The sequence below is a fragment of the Callionymus lyra genome, chromosome 3 (assembly GCF_982586985.1).
Source record: "Callionymus lyra chromosome 3, fCalLyr1.hap1.1, whole genome shotgun sequence".
Classification (NCBI taxonomy): domain Eukaryota; kingdom Metazoa; phylum Chordata; class Actinopteri; order Syngnathiformes; family Callionymidae; genus Callionymus; species Callionymus lyra.
Window position 1 is genome coordinate 28602167 of NC_141820.1, and position 22485 is coordinate 28624651.

Sequence of the window (22485 nt, forward strand, 5' to 3'; positions counted from 1 at the left end):
TTTACACAAAAGCAAACAACTTCAGTTAAAAATGACACACGGCATTAAAACAGCACTGTAATAAAAAAGGATAAAACAACACACGGAAAATAGTTTTAAATAAAATGATAAAACACTTCAAGTAAGGAGAGTTAAAGCCCATTGATGAATCCAGTTAAGGGTTTTAAAAGTGTTTTTAAAAGAGATGAGTGTTTTCATATTAAGTACTGAGAGACATTTTCAAGTTACCAGGGAGATAAAAGGACACAACAAGTGCCTTTATCTTGTTTTGTTAACAATTTGACATGTGGTATGTGGCAACAGAGGTTCCAAGACAAGTGCAGTAAAACTGTTGATTTGATATATTTTTTTCACAATACTATATTGGTGCCTTTTATTTTTATCGTAGTATTTGTATTATATTACACAACTACAAAAAATAATCCAACTAAAATGCACATATTTACAGCGTTAAACTATTAAATGTTAGATGTGAGCAGACATTTCTTTATCTTTCAGTGCTGTTAATTCAACCAAAATCACAAGTTTTAACTCAAATCCCATTTCCCCTAAAATTGTTCAGAAAACTATGCAAGTATTTTGAAATATATCGTATGGAATCCTATCTGGATCTTAATATATGGTATTGATTATTATCGTGGGAGTAGTGTGTCGCTATATGCAATCTTAGTTGAAGCTGTTGGTTGATAAAGTAAGTAAGTAATATTTATTTGTATAAAGCAGCACTTTAGAAGACTGAACATACTCGTGTCCGGCTCCCTTCACTCGTAACTGTTGTAAAAAAAGAAACATTAATTATCCTGCTACACTGAGCATGTGCACAAAGTAAAAGAACGTTATTGGGTCTGTTTCCTCTTGGACGCATCAATAAGTACTCATAAGTAATTCATGATGGAAATGAATGAAACTGCCATCTGTAGCTAACTGCGGTAAAGCAATTTTGACGTAAAGCTGTGTACTTAAGAGCACCATTAAAAGAAAAAAACAATTATGTGAATATGTACTGTGATCATGCTCTTCATACTTGAAAGATAAGTGTTTTCCCCAGTAGCAACATCAAGCTTTTAGCATTTTTGATGTTATTATAATCGAATATTGGTGATATATGTTGCCACTTTAGAATAGGGTACATATTCAAAATCACAAATATTTATTTTCGGTTCATTAGGATGCTATTAATACTTTAACACTTGTGCTTTTTTTTCCACTTTACAATAGATCTTGATCTTTAAAGTATATATTTTATCGAGTATTATTTCGATTGCTTAAGCGCTTTGTGACCCTGGTCTGGAAAAGCTCTATATAAATACAAATGACTTACTTACTTACTCACTTTTTTAAGTATTATTAAAAAAGTGAATTAGTTATCACCAATGCTAATCTCTAATGACGTCTTTATTTCCATTTGATAATCGGTAATTGAGTGAACTCTTAATGATCATGCTATTAACGGTAGAATATAGTAAAAATAAACAAGATGTTAGTTAGTCGTTTATTTTCTGGTAATACACATATAAATAAAAAGCTTATAATTCGTAGTTAATGTGTGTTCCTCATTCTAAAGTGTTACCAACAAATCAAAAATATCAAATTACACTTATTTTAGTCACTCGTTGGTGTTTTCGTCGACTTGTAAAATTAAATTTCCAATAGTTATTTCCGAACAGCGAGACAAGCGTGTCACAGACCATAATTACCTCATTAGGACTGAAGCACGTCAGCAAGTGCCATTATGAAATGTCTTCTTGTAAACATGTCAAAAAGTACTCTCTGCCGGAAAATACGTGAAGCTTGCAGTGTAGGGAGAAGGCGAGGGGTGATTTCTGTTGTGAAATAAACGTTAAAGCAGGGTGTGTGTGTGTGTGTGTGTGTGTGTGTGTGTGTGTGTGTGTGAGCTTTCAGGGGCTGTGAAGGTGAAGAGAGGTTGTAGACGGCGCACTGAATATGTACTGCAGTCAGTAAGGTGGATCTAAACTGCTGTCGGGCTGTGAAAAGGGAGCTGCCGGCGGATCTAACGGACTCAGGATGTTGATGCAGACTTCATGAATATGTTGACATTCGCACAAATATGGATGGGTCAATAAAACATTTTATCGGTTATCTGGAAGAAAAGCAAATCTGAATTTTATTCTTTTGTTTCTTTAATAATCAAAACAATACAGATGAAAAAATCCTTTGTGCTCATATTTAGCTTTGTCTATTAATAATAATCTTTAATTAACAGTCAAGATAGAATCTTTTCTCACTGTAAATACTAATTTATCTCAAAGCAAGTCGTTCTTGTTGCTCTTTAAAAAAATTGAATTAACTTAAATGCAATGTCACCATCTGTTTTCTCATTTAAGAGAGTTGTAAAAAACCTGCTTTAGATTTTATTTCTCACCTCCCCGGTGCCACAGCAGAATGTCAGCCGTGATTGTATCTGCTTGTGAAATGTCTAACCTACTTTTGTCCCCTCTCTGTCAGTGCCATGAATCAGCCCGGACAACAGCTGCTACCCACATAGAGGTTACCTTACCTCTGTTTCCCCCGTTTGCTTCGGTCCAGAGGATGCTGGGAATGTGTCGCGGGCGCAGGAAGTTCTTGGCGGCCACGCTCGCCTTACTCTTCATCCCGGCACTGACCTGGCTGTACCTGTTTGTCGGCAGCTTTCAAGGTAACACTCAAAAACCAACAAGCAAATAGCATTTAATAAAGCAAAATGGCCCCTCAATAAAAACAACAGAAGTTAGAACTCTACTATAGTTAGACTGTATTTATTTTACTATTACTTTCACCCGTGGCCCTCATGTCGTAGTACTGCCTAAACACAGAGCAGAATCACCTGCACACAGTCCAATGTTTTTGCAGGTTTCTCCGTACAATAAGTCTTTGTAATGAAGCGTGAGTAAATCCCTGCACAGATTTTGGGTGTTTTGGGTGAATTGGAGTTTGAAAAATATGTTTTTCGCTTTGGTTAAATATGGAGTTTTGACAGTTGTTACATAACATATCAAACTATGAATATATAGACGATCATATCAGACGAACCACTGTTGCTAAAGAGGACTCAGGAGGTTTGACTGGCCGTGATCGCTTCAAGCATGTAGTGGAATAAGACTTTATCTGGTCCTGGAGTGAATATTCAATATCAAACTTCACCACGGTCCAACAATCTTTCTTCTGTGGAACATACAAAATACCTAATTTGAGGAAATCTCTCTTTATTTATTATTTTATTTTTCAAATAACTAATATTTTTCTTTATTTGAAAGGGGAAGGTGCAAATTCATAAAACACATGATTACACATTGTTAAAAAAGCCAGAATTAGCCAAAAGCCTAGTTTTCATCTGTAGTCCCCCGGCCATGATGTAAAAAGGCAATAAATTACATTGAAAGTACACAATACAAATACAATACAATACAAAATCCATACACAAACCACTTACTATACAATTAAGAAAGAAAATAAAGAATAAGATTTCATCACAACATCAGGCTTATCTTCTAGTGTTGGCAGTTGCATTGTAACCTATTATGAGCCTACTTTTTTATAATACATTCTAATTTTTTCTAAACATAATTTAGAAAGAATGTGTGATCTATTTAGTTAAGTAGATTAATCACATCTATGAACATAATCTATATTTTCAACCAGCTAATTAACAACTAATTAAACTAAATGTTTTATTTTTCTTGTTCAAATCATGTTTTTCAAACTCATCTGAATATTGTTCACATAACAAAGGGAAACATTAAATAAAATGTTCATTTCTACATGCTTAAGAGCAAGTGTAGATTTTCTATCTCCGGAAAAAGTATTTTTTATTTATTTATTTATCATTTTATGAGCAGCAAATTCGATTTCCAATGCATGAGAGGGGGTGAGATGTCGAGAAAGTTGGAAAGAAAAGTGACTGCTCCAATTGTAGGGTGTGAGAGTTAATAAATGATTAATTTTATTTTAGCTACAAGAGTTTGGGTCTCACTGAAAAACCATGCACGAAGGAATAATAATACAATTAAATAATTGAAGTGAACTGTCCTACCACGCCAGCTAAAAATAACTTTGAAACAGATTAAGTGAATAATTCAAATGAAAGTTTGGTATTGAAAGTATTTAAATCGAAAATTAAACGGTTATTACAGAGTCAAAAACCACACGTGTCAATTTTGCTGCAATATGGCAACAACAAAAAAATCGAAACAAACAACATTATTATAACCGTAAAAGTTAAAAATAAAGGTCATCCATTGATTATCGGTGCGTAACACACCTCACTGTCAAACTTTTCCAATTTCTACTCCCCGTTAACACTCTGTTCCACATGAAATAACAAATGTAGCAGAAAAAGGCAATGCTTTGACCTTTCCAACGTCTGTCTTTCCCTCACCGAGCCTCTAACGAGTCATCTCTGTTTTAATGGAACATCAGTCTATTGTTATTGTGGTAATGCATGGAGCTGTCCTTACTCTCCGCCACCACATGCTGATCCGGCCGATGGGACGGACGTAAGTAATGTTGAACCGTTGTGGTAATTGTTTGACCTTTAAGTGTGTGGAAGTTTTCTCCACTTCCCGTGTTTAATGACGGTCGTTGTTCACAAAAAGAGTGTTTATTATTGTTATTTTTTTCAATCTTAAGCCCACCGAGGTTCTATTTACACCCATGGAAATGCGCATTTTTATTTCCTCTGATGGAGTCAAAGTAACCATTATAAAATAACTCGTCTGTATATTTCACAGGATAATGACTTACTAAACATCAGGAGCTATAAATGTGAAGATGCTTATAGAGTTTAAAACATTACTGATGCTTAATGATGCACTTTTAACATACCATTTTCTTTCTTTCAATCTTTCTGTCTGTCTTCTGACCTTATTATACAAGTACTTAATTTAAGCTGCAGTGAAATTAAATCTCCAGGGTGGAGGATTAATGGAGTTTATCTGGATCTTATCTGGAAATTAGATTTTCACATTAAATTCCCTAAATTGGTTCTATATCTGGTGCTGCATGTTTTCGTAGCTTAACAATCATATAGTTGAAGGGTTAGCAGTGTGTTCTTTGGACTTTTAAAAATAAAAGTTTTGGACTTAAAAGTTGCACTAAAAGGGTAACACAGATAAAAAATATTTAGCAGTCAAGGTCGCAGGCCGAACAAAGTGTTTGTTCTTGAACAGAAAGTGAGTATGATTGTGATATTGTTCTTTCTATTCTTGAGGCCTGATCTATATTTGCCTCTGGAATTGTGTCGAAAAAAACAAAATCCTGTCTTGTTCTTAAAATTATTGGCAATAAAGCATGTTTGTGATTCTGATTAACTCCATGTTTGGACAAAGACCGCCATCAAATTCTTTGATTCTAAAATCATTGTTTCTCATATTAGAAGTCTTGTATAATAGTTGAGGTTTATACTATCTTTATATTATCCTATATTGAACACTGGTATCTTTATAGGTCACCATATAAACTATTTTACTTGTGGACCACAAACAATAACTTGGCTCTAACGTTTTACTCTTTTAACAGGATTTAATATGTATATTTTTATAATCCTTTATTCAAAATATATCAACAATTAAGGTCCAACCTTTTGTTATCCGTCTTGAAAGTCTTCGAAGTGAGTTTCCCGGGACAAAGTCACCCATTCCTCTCTCCACTTTTCTTGTTGAGGTGGCGTATTAATGAATTACTGAGGCCTGTCCAAAGTTGATTACTTCCTCCAGACAATGCAGTCCAGGAGTTCTCCGGGCCATTTAAATGACTTTGACTCACATGATTGAAATAGTGCAGAGCCAGTGCCATTATTAATTATGATTAAATTGACAATTTTAACTTCAGGTCACAGTCACTGGAGACCATGTGTGTGAATACGTGGCGGTAATGCAATTGTCGTCGAGCTCTGCAAAGTAATTATTCGATTTGGCAGGAAGTTCCTGTGCTGGTGGTGCTGGTGGTGGTCGTGTGGGGGGGTGATAAGTTTTGAAAGGACCTGGCTGCAGGGAGTGTCGGTTCTAGGTGAAGCCTGAATATGTGAGACGGCAACAATGTGCTTCCTCTGGCATGTACCCACCTCTTGATACTCACCTCCCTCCGTATCTCTCCCTCTCTTCTATCTTCCGCTCGCTTTCTGTCGACTCTGTTTATCTGTCTGAGTTTGCCAGATAGCGGGTCCCGGGGGTGCCGAGCACTCTGTCTAGATGGAGTGTCACATACAACATGTCTGATAAGCAGATGCTGCTAAAAGCTACAATTGTCTCCCTCCATAGACTCTGGAGCTCATCACGCTCCCCTTGGAATATCTGTACATTCGCAGATAGGCTGTAATATTACGACCCCCTGCTAGTTTTCATACACCATTTTGCTTCCAACGCTGATGCACCTTTTTGTCTTCCATGTCTTCACATCTCGATTAATTTGAAATAGATCGGTTTTCACGAGGCGGGTGATCCTACTTCATGCCACCTCAATTCTGAGACGTTTTTTGGGGGAAAGATTGATTCTTAATGTTGAAGTAGCATGAATTGTAGGGTGTTTATTGGGTTTTTTGGAACTGTTTGAAGTCCTACCACAGTTATTTAAAGTCCAGGAGTGAGAAGTTTTTATTGTCAATATGTCGAATTTTTGTTATATATTTTATATACTTTTTAAAAGCAAACACACAGAAATTGTGTTGGCAATTATTGCTGTAATGAAAAAAGGTAATGCATTGTAAAAGGGTTATTGATTGGTTATTGATGATGTTATGGTTTGATTCACCTGATCAATTCCAGCTGATGGTGTGGAAGTATTTTCCAGTAGCCACTATCAATAGTATTAACAAAACGTTGTCTTTTCCCTTTAGTTATTATAATAATATAGTAATAATAGATTTTATTTATAAGGTGCCTTTCGGAGAACTCAAGGACAGTGTAAAGACAACAATGAAAAATACTAAAGTAAGAGAATAATTTAAAAAGGTAAGGGAGGTAAAAAAAAAGGAAAAAGAAAAAGTTAATTTAAGGGAAAAAAAACTAGTTGACCCTTATGCTTACGTTCTACTATCCTTTTTATGTACTCATTCACCAACGCCTTGAACATCAGTGCTCGTCTTCCTCCTCTTTTTATTAAGAGGTGGTTCCCCATTTCTAGGATTTTTACCTCGTCAACTTTTTGTATAAAATGTCTTCACTTACACTTACACTCAGGGCTGAAGGATTAATTACATTTGCAATTGAATCACGATTTTTTTTTTTTTTAAAGTGAGATTCAATACGACTTTCAACCTGTTGTGTAATGGCGTTGTGCTCCCCAGAAGCTGACGCTGCTGGAGGTTTAGTGCTAAAGAGGAGCAATAAGACGGTCGTGCAGAATTACTCTATTGTTGTAATCTGCACTAATGTTTGTGTGTTTTACTCCTGACCTATAAATACGTTTACACCACACTTTTTAGCGCGCTTTCGCAGTACAAATGAGTTTGCAGTAAAAAGGCTTGAAGTAACTAAAAATGTTATCGTATGCTTAATAAAAACATGTTTAATAATAAATTGTATCGTAACATAAATGATTTCGTGTCTTAGAGAAGAAATGCAATAACTGCACATTGTCCTTCTAAAATAAACTGAACTAAACTGAACTAAAAGATTACATTGAATTCATTCACAATCATTCAGCCCTACTTGAGCTTCTTCTTTTCTTTGTGTCGGAACTTCTATCTCTGAACCATACGACTGTACAGGTCCCACTATTGTTCTATAAAACTTCCTTTTTTACTCTTGCTGATACTCTGAATAATTGATCATTAATACCTAATTGGTTATTCAACTCATATACATATATGTATTCGGTCTTACTACTGACCTCCTCTTGTGTCCAGCCCATATCTCCTCCTCTCCAGCTTCTCCAACCCACTACTCTTAACTCCCCTTATAATGTTTTTTGACTTTAAATGAAGTAATTTGAAGTGGAATACTTGTTCACAAGATTCAATCCTCTCATTATTCAGCATAAAAAGGCTTTATACACAATCATCTTTATACACTCAAACCCCAAAACACCCAACATCGTCTACTTGTTCACTTGAGTTCCACCAGCCCTTCTAGGCGATCTGACGTCTCCGCCTAATGTGTCATGTGTTAAGCATTAGCTCAGGCCAGAGAGGATGTTAAAATCACACCGCAGTGAATAACAAATATCCAAAGAGGTGAGACAAACAACTTAAGTATGTGAACCACCGTCTGAAAATTCATTGTTGATGTTCCTCGGGGTCTGCTCGTGGAATTAGAGATGAGTCAGCGAGGGCTGAGGCAGAGGAATGGTGCCGTCACGTTCATAGATCTTGTTGAATATATGAGGATGTATGAATATTTATTCTTGGAAAAGACAATAATCCGTTGATGTCTGGAATATTCAGCAGAAATGCTCAGGGTAATCTAATAGCAGGCCACAAACAAATGTGCACGGGGAGATAAAATGAACTTGACAAACGGTTGTGCCGCTAAAACCTTAAAACCGCCGCTCCCCGGTGATAAATTAAAGCCTGGTGTAACTGAAATTATAATTGAATCATTGGAATATGCCAAATGTGCAAAAACAAATCAGTCAGACTATATTTGTCCTGCCAGCTGAACGTGTGAGGCTTTAACACTAATGCTAACAGCTAAATCTGATCGTGAGGATGAAGCTGGATCTCGCGTATGAAATTGGATTTGGAGATAATATCTGACAGAAATGCTTCTGGCGGCCCAAATGCTCTTTCAAAAAAAGGTATGTGTCGACTTGGAGAGGTTGAGAAGTGTAAACAAACTCAACCGTCTTGTCTTAAGTACTGGGAGAATTATTTAAAAGAGAAAAAATGGGTAAAACTCATTGAACTTGACTTCAAATCATGACACAATCATTAAAAAATAGATGAATTATGATTTATTTTTGGATAGTTTTATTTTATTCTGTGCTTTTATTTCCATTGAGAATATGTCAAATTATTAATGCATTCATTATGTAATTCATCTGAGATATATGTACCATTTTTTCCCAGGTATAATTTAAAAAAAGTTCCTTCAATCTGAATAAAACTCATTACGGTTTTATATGTTAAGGCTGCCGGGGACTTTGCAGCAGGTGATAAATGAGTGGTTTGTCCTGACAAGACAGAATCATGTCAAACATTATTTAAAACTCCTCCATTACTTTCAGGTCATGTACTTTTCCACAGAACACATCAAAATGCAATTTATTCAGTTTTGATCTGATCAAGTTTCCTCAAATCCAGTTGTGTTGAGCTTATTCTGCAGTCTATTTGATGCTCCAATCAGACGGATCTGCTTGAATCCACAGAAGTTTGTTTTTAATGTCAAGCTCACAGCGCAATGGAAACCAAATTAATTCAGCCGTGGGGTTGGAATCAAAGAGATGCTAAAACGTCTTTCTTAGGTTTGAGAAGGTGTTTGAAACTAAGAAGTACATTTATTTTCTTGTTTCCTGTTTACTTTGGTGGTCATTGTTCTTGTTGTTTTTTGTAATCAGGATTGAAAGTTGTATTCTGTGTCCTGGTTACTATCATTAGCCCTAAAGTTAAAGTAATAATTCACCAAAAATAAAATAAAAAATCACTCACTTTCTACTCACCCACATCGTGGATTAAGGGTTTGGATTATTTCCAGAATAATTTGTTTCTTTTTAAAGTTATAAGCAAAAATGTACGTTTTTTTTAATTTAGCGACTAAACAAAGATGAAGACAACTGAACACAAAAACATTCTTGACAATAAAGTCTGTATTTTAAGATTGTTTTTAGCGGACGCTGCTAGGCCTACTTCCTACACAGACGGGAAGTACTCCGGGTAGGTATGGCAAGTACGTCAGTAGACTAAAGGATCTCTGTGTGTGGATGTTTTTAAGTGTGTTATTTTGTACGAAGATGAAGATGAAAACAACTGAGCTGCAGTCGCTACAACAAAATGAACATTCATTTTTGTCTATAACTAAGAAAAGATTACAATAAATAATCCTAAACCTTGGTCGACATGAAGGTGAGTAGAAAATGAGTGAAGTTTAAATTTTGCGTGAACTATCACTTTAAGGTTATCATAAAGAGAAGCTTAAAGGTAACTACCCTGGATGTGTTCTTAAAAAGTTAATTTCCTAAAAATTCCGACAAGAAAGTAATGTCAAGTTTGTTCATAACACCCATAATCCCTTCATCTGCTTCAGAGTTCTGTTCAAAGAAAGCAGATTTTCTGGATCTCGTTCAGTTCCAAGTGAACTTGATGTGCTATTATTAAGCCCACTTCTTCGCAGATATTTAGAGAAAAAGACTTTGTAGTTTTTTGTGAACTATAACGGGCAATTAAAACCCAATCCCTCCTACACGTAATGAGAAAAAACAAGTATGAGTACTACTCTCGTGTGAGGATCCAAAAAATCAGATTAGCAACTCGGCAGCAAAAGATGAACTGGCAATAAAATAATTTCATTTTAAAATTCTCCTTTAAAAACAGCCGAGTCTCCTCTTTTCCCTGTCCCATATGCAAATGTTGTCTCTCCTCCATTAATCACAATGCTTGTTACTTCATTACTCTAACCTTCCTTGCTGAATTAATTTGCAACCAAGTTTCCCTTCAAGGCACAGTTGAACCTTGCGAGTCCGACGTTCGTTAATGGATAACAGTCTTTCATATTCATAAGGAAAGATATGTCCACTCAAGGGATCCCGTTTTAAGAGAACGTTCCCTTTGGTAGCTCAGAAGTGGAAATTAATGTTCCGTTGTCCTCGGAATGACTCGGGCCTTTGTACTCTCTGTGCTGAGCTGTCTGGACAAAGAGAAGTACATGCTGCAACAATCAAAGGCGAGGATTGTGTTTGTCTTCGTATCCCATTACTCAACCGCAGAACAGGCTTTAGACAAAAATAAACAGCAGCCCTTCAGCAGGTGAGGTCCACGCCCCGCTCAGATCTGCTAGTCTAATGTGATGTGATTTTCTCCATATTTAGCTTAACAGTGTTTGAGAGGCTTAGTGTGTGCGTGTGGATGGGTTTTTGCAAAGATTTGGTCTCCGAGGAAATATTCCAAAAAAGTTTGCTGCCGTCAAAAGAAACGGCAAAGATTTTAAGAGGCTTTTATTTGAGTATGAGAGTTGAAGCTTCTTTTGTGTTTGTGGAATAACCTCAATAAATTCAACTCAATTCTTCTTCAAGACATTGCACGTGGATGTTTCTAGTTTCTTAGTAAGTCAATGTTCTTCCACCCTTGTTCTATGTTGTGGGAATATTACCTTCCAAATGAATACAAAGCAGCTGCTTCTCTCACAGAAAATGGTTTTAAGATTTTAAGAATAGGTAAAACATGGAGCAAACACAAGTGAATTGTTAGTAATGACACACTTATTGAAATGAGTTAGTAGAGATATTTGGTCATGTACAGAAAAATGGACTGTTCACTAATGAATAATGAAAAAAAACTAAATCGAGCACAAAGTAATGGAAAAGTAGGCATATATTAAAAAAAGGAACTGTTCTTCTCTCTGCTGCTTTTTAGTCTGAAACAAAACATCCTATTAAATCTTCATGAATTAATAGATTATAGCTGGAAAAAGTATTTGATTGCAGTTTTTAATTTGATTAAAGTTAAAATGTTTATTGGTAGTCAAAGATTCTATGAATGTACGTATATAACGTATACAAAACAAAAACTATGTATGATTAGAAGTGTACAGTTGTATAAAATGTGCTGTAAACTGATGACAATTTAAAGTCTTTGTTAAAGGGTATTTCTCTATTTTGAAAACATGTTGAGTTTTCGTTGGAATTCAAAAGCAAAAAAGGTTGCAGTGTATTCTAAATGATGACAAAAATCAATTCTTGCCTTTAGATATGTTTTGAAAAGATGTGAGTTTGCAGCTTCCACCATCACACTTTTGACTATTTTAGATTTCACACAGGGAGAACGAACTAAAATGTTAATTTTTTTTATCTGCAGTAGTTTTTTGAGGAAAAACAATGAGACTACAACAATTCAATACATGTTAATATCTGCTTATTAAAGATATGTTGAAAATAGTGAAGAAAAACTAACTAATTCAATGAAGAAAACAAAAAGAAAACAGCATGCAATCAAATCAATAGAACAGCTTCCATGATTTAACAATTGTGTTGGTTCACAGTAAAAAAGAAAATAAAAGTAGAACTGCTCCTCTCTCCACAAGACCACCAGTGACATTTGCTTTGGTGTACATATAGCACACTCAAAAACAATGTTAAACAATATAATACATTTTGTTTGGAACTGCCATAAATCAGGTTAAAACTCCACCACAAAGAACCACAATAAAAAAAATGCTTTTTAAATTCTGACAGCTCTATTCAGACGATTACATTACATCCTTGGAGGTAAATATGAATATACACAAGACAACGTTAACTTGTTCTTTAGCTTTTTATATTGTATCAACTAGCTTCATTATGTCTATTACTGACTGGAAACATACTGACTTGACAGCTTTTCCATGTAGTCATTTACAAGGCACTTAAAATTGAGGACTACATAACGCATAACGTTTTTAGTTTCTATGAACCCAAACTGTATACTTCTTGGCAGATGGTCAAGGGGTAACATAGGGTGAAGCGTGTCAGATTAATGAATGAAAAGTGGAAAGCTCCATCGATCATCGACCCCATCAGGAGTCCTAATGGATTGACAAAAGTCAAAGTCTGGCTCAAGGCGAAATCCTTATACTGGAGCACATGCCTGCCGAAACCACCTCTTTTTTGAATTATGTGCGTAGTTTTGACTGATATATCTCAAAAATACTACTTGCGTTGTCTCTGGGTCAAATTGACTTCCACCACTGCATATGTATTTAAGGAAGGGAGCTCGTTCACTTTGAGGAATCCCTTTTGTTATCTCTGGGTCAAACACATTTATTTTCAGCCTTTTTCTATATGAAATATTTACTTTATATGACTTATTTGTGACGCAAAACTTGCCCAGTATCCTTGACTTTATGGATATTTGTTTGGGTCGTATTGCATCAAGAAGACTTTGTACACTTTGATGTTTTTAGTCATTACTGGTTGTTTTGGAGTGTAATAGAAACCTGTGTTGTGCTGTGTTAAAGTAATAATTCATTTTATTTGATTGCGCCTTTCAAGACACCCAAGGACACCTGCATTAGTGCAACTAATGTGTTGATTTAAGTTGATTAAAGTGTTTCTTAAATTGATCTTGGACCTCCATTGTACTCATTAGTATGTATCATCAGTGGAAAATGTGCTTAAGTCCCGCCCACTGAAATCACTTCGTTTTCTGGAGTTTTAATCTTGTTTACAATAACCAATCCGACTCTGCTGTGATTGGGGTAGATCAAGGTTTGTCACCGCACGTCATCAATCCCAGAAGTCTCCACCTCCGAGGGACTCCCAGTATAGACAAAGCTGGGTATGATTTCAGCTGACTGGAGCAGGAGTGAAGACTATTATTACATCACATTGGGCTCTGCTCTCGTAACCTCTGGTTCGCATAGATTACTAATGGGGGAGAACTTTATAAAGTAATAACTTCAAAACATCATCATGATGTCGTGAGTAAGTCAGGAAAGTTCCCTTTTAATACATATACCTTAACTTGGAAAAACATCTTTAACAATGCTTAACAGCTTTTGACATGTTTTGACATTGGCATTTAACACAAAAGTGAAATGGAAGCAACTTTTAGGTATAGAATACGAAAGTCCCATCTGAACCAAAGCAAAGATCATACTTCAGAAACATATTCCTGCTTTATTCAACAGTTGAAAACAATGATTATAGCATTCGTCTATCTACAGTGGTTAGTGCCTAAACTGATAAAGTACTCTTACGTTTAATTGTAAAGCAAACCCACAGAGTGTCCTATTAGAGCATCCATGTGCTCTATCTGTAGATGAATACATCCCCAATATTTATTTGCTTTGTTTTGCGTGGAGCTAAAAGCTTCTCTCAGGAGAGTTCCTAATTTGTGTGGTCAGTTGTGTCGAGTCTTTACATATGCAAGTTTTCCCGGGGGCCCTCTTCGGAAGTACAGTTCCCCTCTCACCTTCCATCAGGAGAGACTTGTTTTGTTTCTCCCTCTATACCACAATAAAAATAATAATGATAGCGTGGAGTGTCTAGAATTCCCTTATGTGTGTACCATCTGCCCTCCAGCTTTTGCACTTTTCTAAATGTGTTTATAATATAAACTGTGTAATAGTCTGGAGCAGAAATATATTCTTTCTCATTTAGGAAGTAGAGTGTTGGCTTTGTTTTAAATATTGCTGTTGGATTACAATCGTAAACAGTTGTTTGCTTACCAGCCTGTGTGGGAGCAGTTTTTAGAAGGTTTGCGGGGAAAAAAACATCTACTACTTGATCAGGTCAATTGACATGTTTATGTCAATGGGGCCTAAATAAGGTGGAGTACCAGCCATGTTGGATAAAGAATTCAGTTAACCAATTACAAACTTCAACCATAACATGAACATTTTAGAAAACAAAAAAGAAAAAAAAAACAACAAAGGGTTTTGCTAGCTTATTTAAGATCTGTGACCAATTCCTTGGTGCCATTTTCTATATTTTATGTATCCAAGCAGTCACAAAATGGCATCTGGTTGGCAGACGGGAGGTGTTTCCAGCCGTCTGCCAGGTGAACAATTGCCACACGATGATGGATTCGTCGCCACGGCACAGCGATTACGGTTGGTTAGCAGAGGGGAGGTTGTCTAAATGAAGGCTGATACTATTATATCTGACATACATGAAGTGAATCACACTTTTCACTGGCAAAATATTTGGTAGTAATCATGAGAAGATAAATGCTTAAAATGTGTTGAGTATATATCTATTTAACCTTTTTATTCACACATTTTACATTTTCTACCTCAATTTAAACAATATATACACGTTCAATATTCTTAAAATTCATGTTTTTAGTCATATAGGTTATGGTGTAGGTTTTCCTGTTAGCAATGTACATTAATTTGGCAAATGGAAATGTAATGGCGAAAGTAAGAGTTGATTTAATAAAGTTGATGTTCTTTGTTAACTACTCCATCATGAAGACGCTGAAAACACTGTAGGACCAATTTCGACTGGGTTGTGTGTAATGGTGTGTATCACAAAACTAATGGTGTAACGATACAATGTATTGTTATACTTTAGGAACAAAGATATGTTTAGAGTAAAGTCGAGTACTTGTGTTGCGGAATTTACTGGGCACAAAACTGGGCGCCAAGTAGCAACTGCTGTCACCTGTTTTAAAACCAAAATGTGTCCAAACATCAGCTTTAAATGTTGCTTTACTCAAATGTATCCTCTTGACCTCAGTCATCCTGTAGGATTTCTTAGTTCGTTTAGCTACAGAGGACTTGGAGACTGCTGTCATAAAGCGGGAAAGTTTATTTGAAACACAAAAACGAACAATTGCTGTGAATATTTGCTTTTAAAGAAGAAAATTAAAAAATAGTTTTTGACGTTTTCACAATGTATTCAAATAGAAACCATAAAATAACTACGATGAAAATAAAACATGCTTTGAAAGCAAAACAAATAAACAAATAATTAAATTTACAATGGTTTTCGGGGACAAAAAGGAAATTAAATCAGTGCTGTTGAATATTGATACAGTATTGTGAAAATAAATATTGTGATATATCAGTGTATCGATATTTTCTCACACCCCTGGTTGTGTTGGCGAGACCTGGATGGCTAGTTCCAGTGTATAGATTACATAAATGTAGGTCAATAATATTGGATGAAAAATCTGTTATCTCCGAGTGCTTTTCTGGTCTTGCTTTAATATCCAGCAGATATAGGCTAAATATATAGTGTTAACCCATCAGGCTGGTTTTACTGGCCAGCGTTTTAATCTAAACGCTGTGCCCAGACACTCCATGCAAATTACAGGAATTCTGCTGATGTGGCCGCGTGGACGTTTTCCAGTTAAAGCGCATCATTATTTGAATTATTAACGACACTTAAGAGGAAAATCCGAACGCTCACTACGGTGATGCGAGTCCCTGGTCTGGAGCACGACCGTGTGTCGTGCATGAAGCTGAAGTGCATCTCGTGTCACGTGTGTTACATAATGAATTTCTCTCCTCCAAATTTACACGATGCTGACATGCGGTCGCACAGACGGTCTCTCACATGTTGCACCAGAGCGAGAGCACACCAGAGGATTTTGAGTTGGATCATCATATTAGCGGCGTTGTCACAAAAGCTGCAGTGCGGGTGTTGTCAGGACTCCTGAAATAATGACATGCAGGTAACAATTCAATATGTTTTGCATACATCAGGGCAGGGGGAATTGCAAACCATCCTTTCTGTGTCAGTTATTATTGCCAGAATAAGACAATATTTATGACTTTAATAACAAGCAAATATCTCTGAAACTTTTAGCTGATGAAACTTTTTTTTTTAGATTGAAAATGAGCAGAGAAGCAAAAAGTTCCTATTATTTCTTCCCCATATCAATACTTTCTTTTTTACTTTAAGGAACTTTACACTCAAATGTATGTATTCATGTTATACTTACCTATAGTTAATATTTACTTTTTTATTATTATTTACAATATGTATATTTTACTACTCTAAAAATCTAATTAAATGTATTCAATTTATATATAGTAATCATGTTTATTGTCCATTTCCAGAATATTTAGTTGTTGCTAAGCAGATAGTTGGCATAGAAAAATGTGTTTTTTTTTTTACAGATTTTTGTAAACCTAACATATTTTAAATAGTCATTAATATTCACATTATCAACCTTCATTCCATCAATTATCTTATTATTATGTCATCTTAAAAATATTTATATATGTTAAAAGCAAGTTTATAAAGTTTACATTTAAAAAATATAAATATACAGTATATATTTAAATTGTACAAATTTGATTTATGGTATTATTATGTTTTTAATACATTATATTTTAATTTTTATTATTACAATTTTAAAGATACATTTTCATACTTTTCTTTCCTCACTTTTTGGATAGAATTTAGATTTAATAGATATATTTTCCTCCTCCTAATATAATTCTAAATCTTATTATTTAGTAATCACGTTTATAGTTATTTTCCAGAATCAGTTGTTGTTGCAGCGAGAAGGCACAGAGAAAATACCATTGTGTGCCTAAGAAACAAAGCGAGCTAAACTATACAAGTAAAAGGTTTTACCCGCTGAATTGTTTTGTAGAAAACATGGTGAAGCTTGTGGTCTGTGACGAATACAAATGATTTCCATCCTAAACTGGAGTCCAGCAATGAAAATGTGACTCGTGTGTGCCGCCCGGGTTTTAGTTTGTCTGCCAATAATGAGCAAGATGACAAATACATGGAAAAACCAAATAAATTGACTTGGCTGTAGGAGAGACCAGGTGCATCTGCTGCCCCAAAAATGCCATATGCAATCTCTTCCCTGCACAAACAAACGACCGGTTCACTGGGATTAGGCCGGCAAATCCACTCTGCAAATGAATTACAGCTCAGGTGAAATAGAGTCCAGACGCTCTTTTTGCTTCTCCAAACGAGTGCTAATCCACCGCTGGTCTGTATCCCGCCTGCTTGACAGGCTTGATACCGCAGGAAAAACTCTATAATAAACATTACACATGACTTTATTAAGCGGCTCCGCTGGTGAGCAAGTCGGAGAAGGCAAGAACATGAATATGATCACTAAATAAAAAGAATATGTGCAGCACATGAAGAATTGTATATGAAACATTTAGATCGATTTAATATTAAAATCATTGTAGACTGAGTTGTCGAACCTGTGACCTCTGGCTGTGCGGCTGCAGCACTATTGTGACTGGTGAATGTCCGACACAAGGAAGCGGTGATATTTTGTAAAGTACAAAATCTATGTTGAAATTGAACAGGCCTCTTATTGTCAGCCACTGTGGTATTAGGGATTGATCGAAGGCGTTGATGCAGAGTGCACACATATCTCTTCGTCAATATCCTCCCTGCGATTAACAGGCTGGCCCACACTGTGTGTATCTAATCCAAGTCAACAGCAATTTCCTCTCCTCTCCTCCGATGGCTTCAAACGCGAACAAGCAGCTCTGAAAAAGTGCAGCGAGACGGAGGGGAGGAATCATTTGAGAGCAGATGAAGCTCCTTCGCTCTTCAGTTTATCTTAGAGCGCTCGGCTCCCCGAGGACAGCGAGAGGCCTCGGTTGAAGATCATTAAAGATTACAATGGGTTTTTCCATTCCCGATCCCGCTGAGGAAAACCAACGGCCCCAGAGAACCGGGCGTATTGCAGAGTGGCAGAGATCCAGAAGCAGAGGAGCTTGAATTGATATTTGTTGGAAAATATGCTTTTCCAGTAAGATGCCATCTGTCACGACTTTCAGCGAGCAGATGCTTCCGAGCAACTAATGCTCTTTTCACACCAGGGGCAAGTCACATGGACCACGCTCCGGCAGCTCCATGATGATATGATTGTCCTACCAAGTTTGCAACTTTAATTGAAAGTGCCAAGAGAACGAAGATGAATAAAACAACAGGGCAATGAAAAGGAGGACGTTAAGTTCAATCAGCATGAGATGACGCAGACCTTCTCTGACCTTCCTGTCGTGTTCAGTTAAATCTGACCAGTTTACAACTTGACTATACCCCGAGGCCTCGTGATGTTCCCCGGGCTGAGCACTTTAACGTATGAAAGTGATGATCAACTCCGTGAATTTTCAGTGTTTAGTCGACCTTCTCACATCTGTGTTGCTCCACAACAGCAGCCAGAGGAAATCAATGTATTCAGATTATATTCATCCATCAGATAACTATACCTGTTAACACCGACCCCCAAGAAACATACCCTCACACCACCCCAACACATACACATGTCACCCCGACAAAGAGTTCGAAACCACCCCAACATATACTCGCCCGCCTCCACAACACAGGGTTGAAAAATAACTCAACACATACACACATGTCACCCCGATACAAAAACATACACTCCACCCCAACACAGAGTTGAAAACCCCCTCAACACACACACACGCCACCCAAACACAAAGTTGGAAACCGCATCAACACACAGACAAGCCACCCCAACCTAGAAACATTTACTGCACCTTAACACGGAAACATACACACCACCCCAACACAGAGTTGGAAACCTCCTCAACACACAAACACATGAACAACACACCAACACGAAACATACACTCTTCACAAATTCACAGAAACATACACTACACACCTTCACAGAGACATACACTTCACAACAACACAGAAACGTACACTAAATACCAACATCTGAACCTACACTTCACACCTACACAAAAACATACACTTCACACCTAGACAAAAACATACACTTCACACCAACACAGAAACGTACACTAAATACCAACATCGGAACCTACACTTCATACCAACACAGAAACATACAGTTCACACCAACACAGAAACATACACTTCACACCAACACAGAAACATACACTTTACACCAACACAGAAACATACACTTAACACCAACACAGAAACATACACTTAACACCAACACAGAAACATACACTTCACACCAACACAGAAACATATGCTTCACACCAACACAGAAACATACACTTCACACCAACACAGAAACATACACTTCACACCAACACAGAAACATACACTTCACACCGACACAGAAACATACACTTCACACCAACACAGAAACATCCACTTCACACCAACACAGAAACATACACTTCACACCAACACAAAAACATACACTTCACACCAACACAGAAACATCCACTTCACACCAACACAGAAACATACACTTCACACCAACACAAAAACATACACTTCACACCAACACAGAAACATACACTTCACACCAACACAGAAACATACACTTAACACCAACACAGAAACATACACTTCACACCAACACAGAAACATACACTTCACACCAACACAGAAACATACGCTTCACACCAACACAGAAACATACACTTCACACCAACACAGAAACATCCACTTCACACCAACACAGAAACATACACTTCACACCAACACAAAAACATACACTTCACACCAACACAGAAACATACACTTCACACCAACACAGAAACATACACTTCACACCAACACAGAAACATACGCTTCACACCAACACAGAAACATACACTTCACACCAACACAGAAACATACGCTTCACACCAACACAGAAACATACGCTTCACACCAACACAGAAACATACACTTCACACCAACACAGAAACATCCACTTCACACCAACACAGAAACATACAGTTCACACCAACACAGAAACATACACTTCACACCAACACAGAAACATACACTTCACACCAACACAGAAACATACACTTCACACCAACACAGAAACATACGCTTCACACCAACACAGAAACATACGCTTCACACCAACACAGAAACATACGCTTCACACCAACACAGAAACATACACTTCACACCAACACAGAAACATACACTTCACACCAACACAGAAACATACACTTCACACCAACACAGAAACATACAGTTCACACCAACACAGAAACATACACTTCACACCAACACAGAAACATACAGTTCACACCAACACAGAAACATACAGTTCACACCAACACAGAAACATACAGTTCACACCAACACAGAAACATACAGTTCACACCAACACAGAAACATACACTTCACACCAACACAGAAACATACACTTCACACCAACACAGAAACATACACTTCACACCAACACAGAAACATACACTTCACACCAACACAGAAACATACGCTTCACACCAACACAGAAACATACACTTCACACCAACACAGAAACATACGCTTCACACCAACACAGAAACATACGCTTCACACCAACACAGAAACATACACTTCACACCAACACAGAAACATACGCTTCACACCAACACAGAAACATACGCTTCACACCAACACAGAAACATACGCTTCACACCAACACAGAAACATACACTTCACACCAACACAGAAACATACAGTTCACACCAACACAGAAACATACAGTTCACACCAACACAGAAACATACAGTTCACACCAACACAGAAACATACACTTCACACCAACACAGAAACATACAGTTCACACCAACACAGAAACATACACTTCACACCAACACAGAAACATACACTTCACACCAACACAGAAACATACACTTCACACCAACACAGAAACATACGCTTCACACCAACACAGAAACATACACTTCACACCAACACAGAAACATACGCTTCACACCAACACAGAAACATACGCTTCACACCAACACAGAAACATACACTTCACACCAACACAGAAACATACACTTCACACCAACACAGAAACATACGCTTCACACCAACACAGAAACATACACTTCACACCAACACAGAAACATACAGTTCACACCAACACAGAAACATACAGTTCACACCAACACAGAAACATACACTTCACACCAACACAGAAACATACACTTCACACCAACACAGAAACATACAGTTCACACCAACACAGAAACATACGCTTCACACCAACACAGAAACATACACTTCACACCAACACAGAAACATACAGTTCACACCAACACAGAAACATACACTTCACACCAACACAGAAACATACACTTCACACCAACACAGAAACATACACTTCACACCAACACAGAAACATACAGTTCACACCAACACAGAAACATACACTTCACACCAACACAGAAACATACAGTTCACACCAACACAGAAACATACACTTCACACCAACACAGAAACATACACTTCACACCAACACAGAAACATACACTTCACACCAACACAGAAACATACAGTTCACACCAACACAGAAACATACACTTCACACCAACACAGAAACATACACTTCACACCAACACAGAAACATACACTTCACACCAACACAGAAACATACACTTCACACCAACACAGAAACATACACTTCACACCAACACAGAAACATACAGTTCACACCAACACAGAAACATACACTTCACACCAACACAGAAACATACACTTCACACCAACACAGAAACATACACTTCACACCAACACAGAAACATACAGTTCACACCAACACAGAAACATACACTTCACACCAACACAGAAACATACAGTTCACACCAACACAGAAACATACACTTCACACCAACACAGAAACATACACTTCACACCAACACAGAAACATACACTTCACACCAACACAGAAACATACACTTCACACCAACACAGAAACATACACTTCACACCAACACAGAAACATACACTTCACACCAACACAGAAACATACACTTCACACCAACACAGAAACATACACTTCACACCAACACAGAAACATACACTTCACACCAACACAGAAACATACACTTCACACCAACACAGAAACATACACTTCACACCAACACAGAAACATACACTTCACACCAACACAGAAACATCCACTTCACACCAACACAGAAACATACACTTCACACCAACACAGAAACATACGCTTCACACAAACACAGAAACATACACTTCACA

At 37.0% G+C, this 22485-nt stretch overlaps 1 protein-coding gene across 1 annotated transcript in view; it reads left to right on the top strand.

Annotated features, from left to right (window-relative positions):
* Positions 1-22485, top strand: part of large1 (LARGE xylosyl- and glucuronyltransferase 1) — a 118092-nt gene that overhangs the window by 34754 nt on the left and 60853 nt on the right. The window contains exon 2 of the mRNA XM_087787418.1: positions 2467-2656. Within this exon, the coding sequence (XP_087643544.1) occupies positions 2551-2656 (106 nt within the window). The 5' untranslated portion in view covers positions 2467-2550. The remainder of the gene's footprint in view (positions 1-2466; positions 2657-22485) is intronic.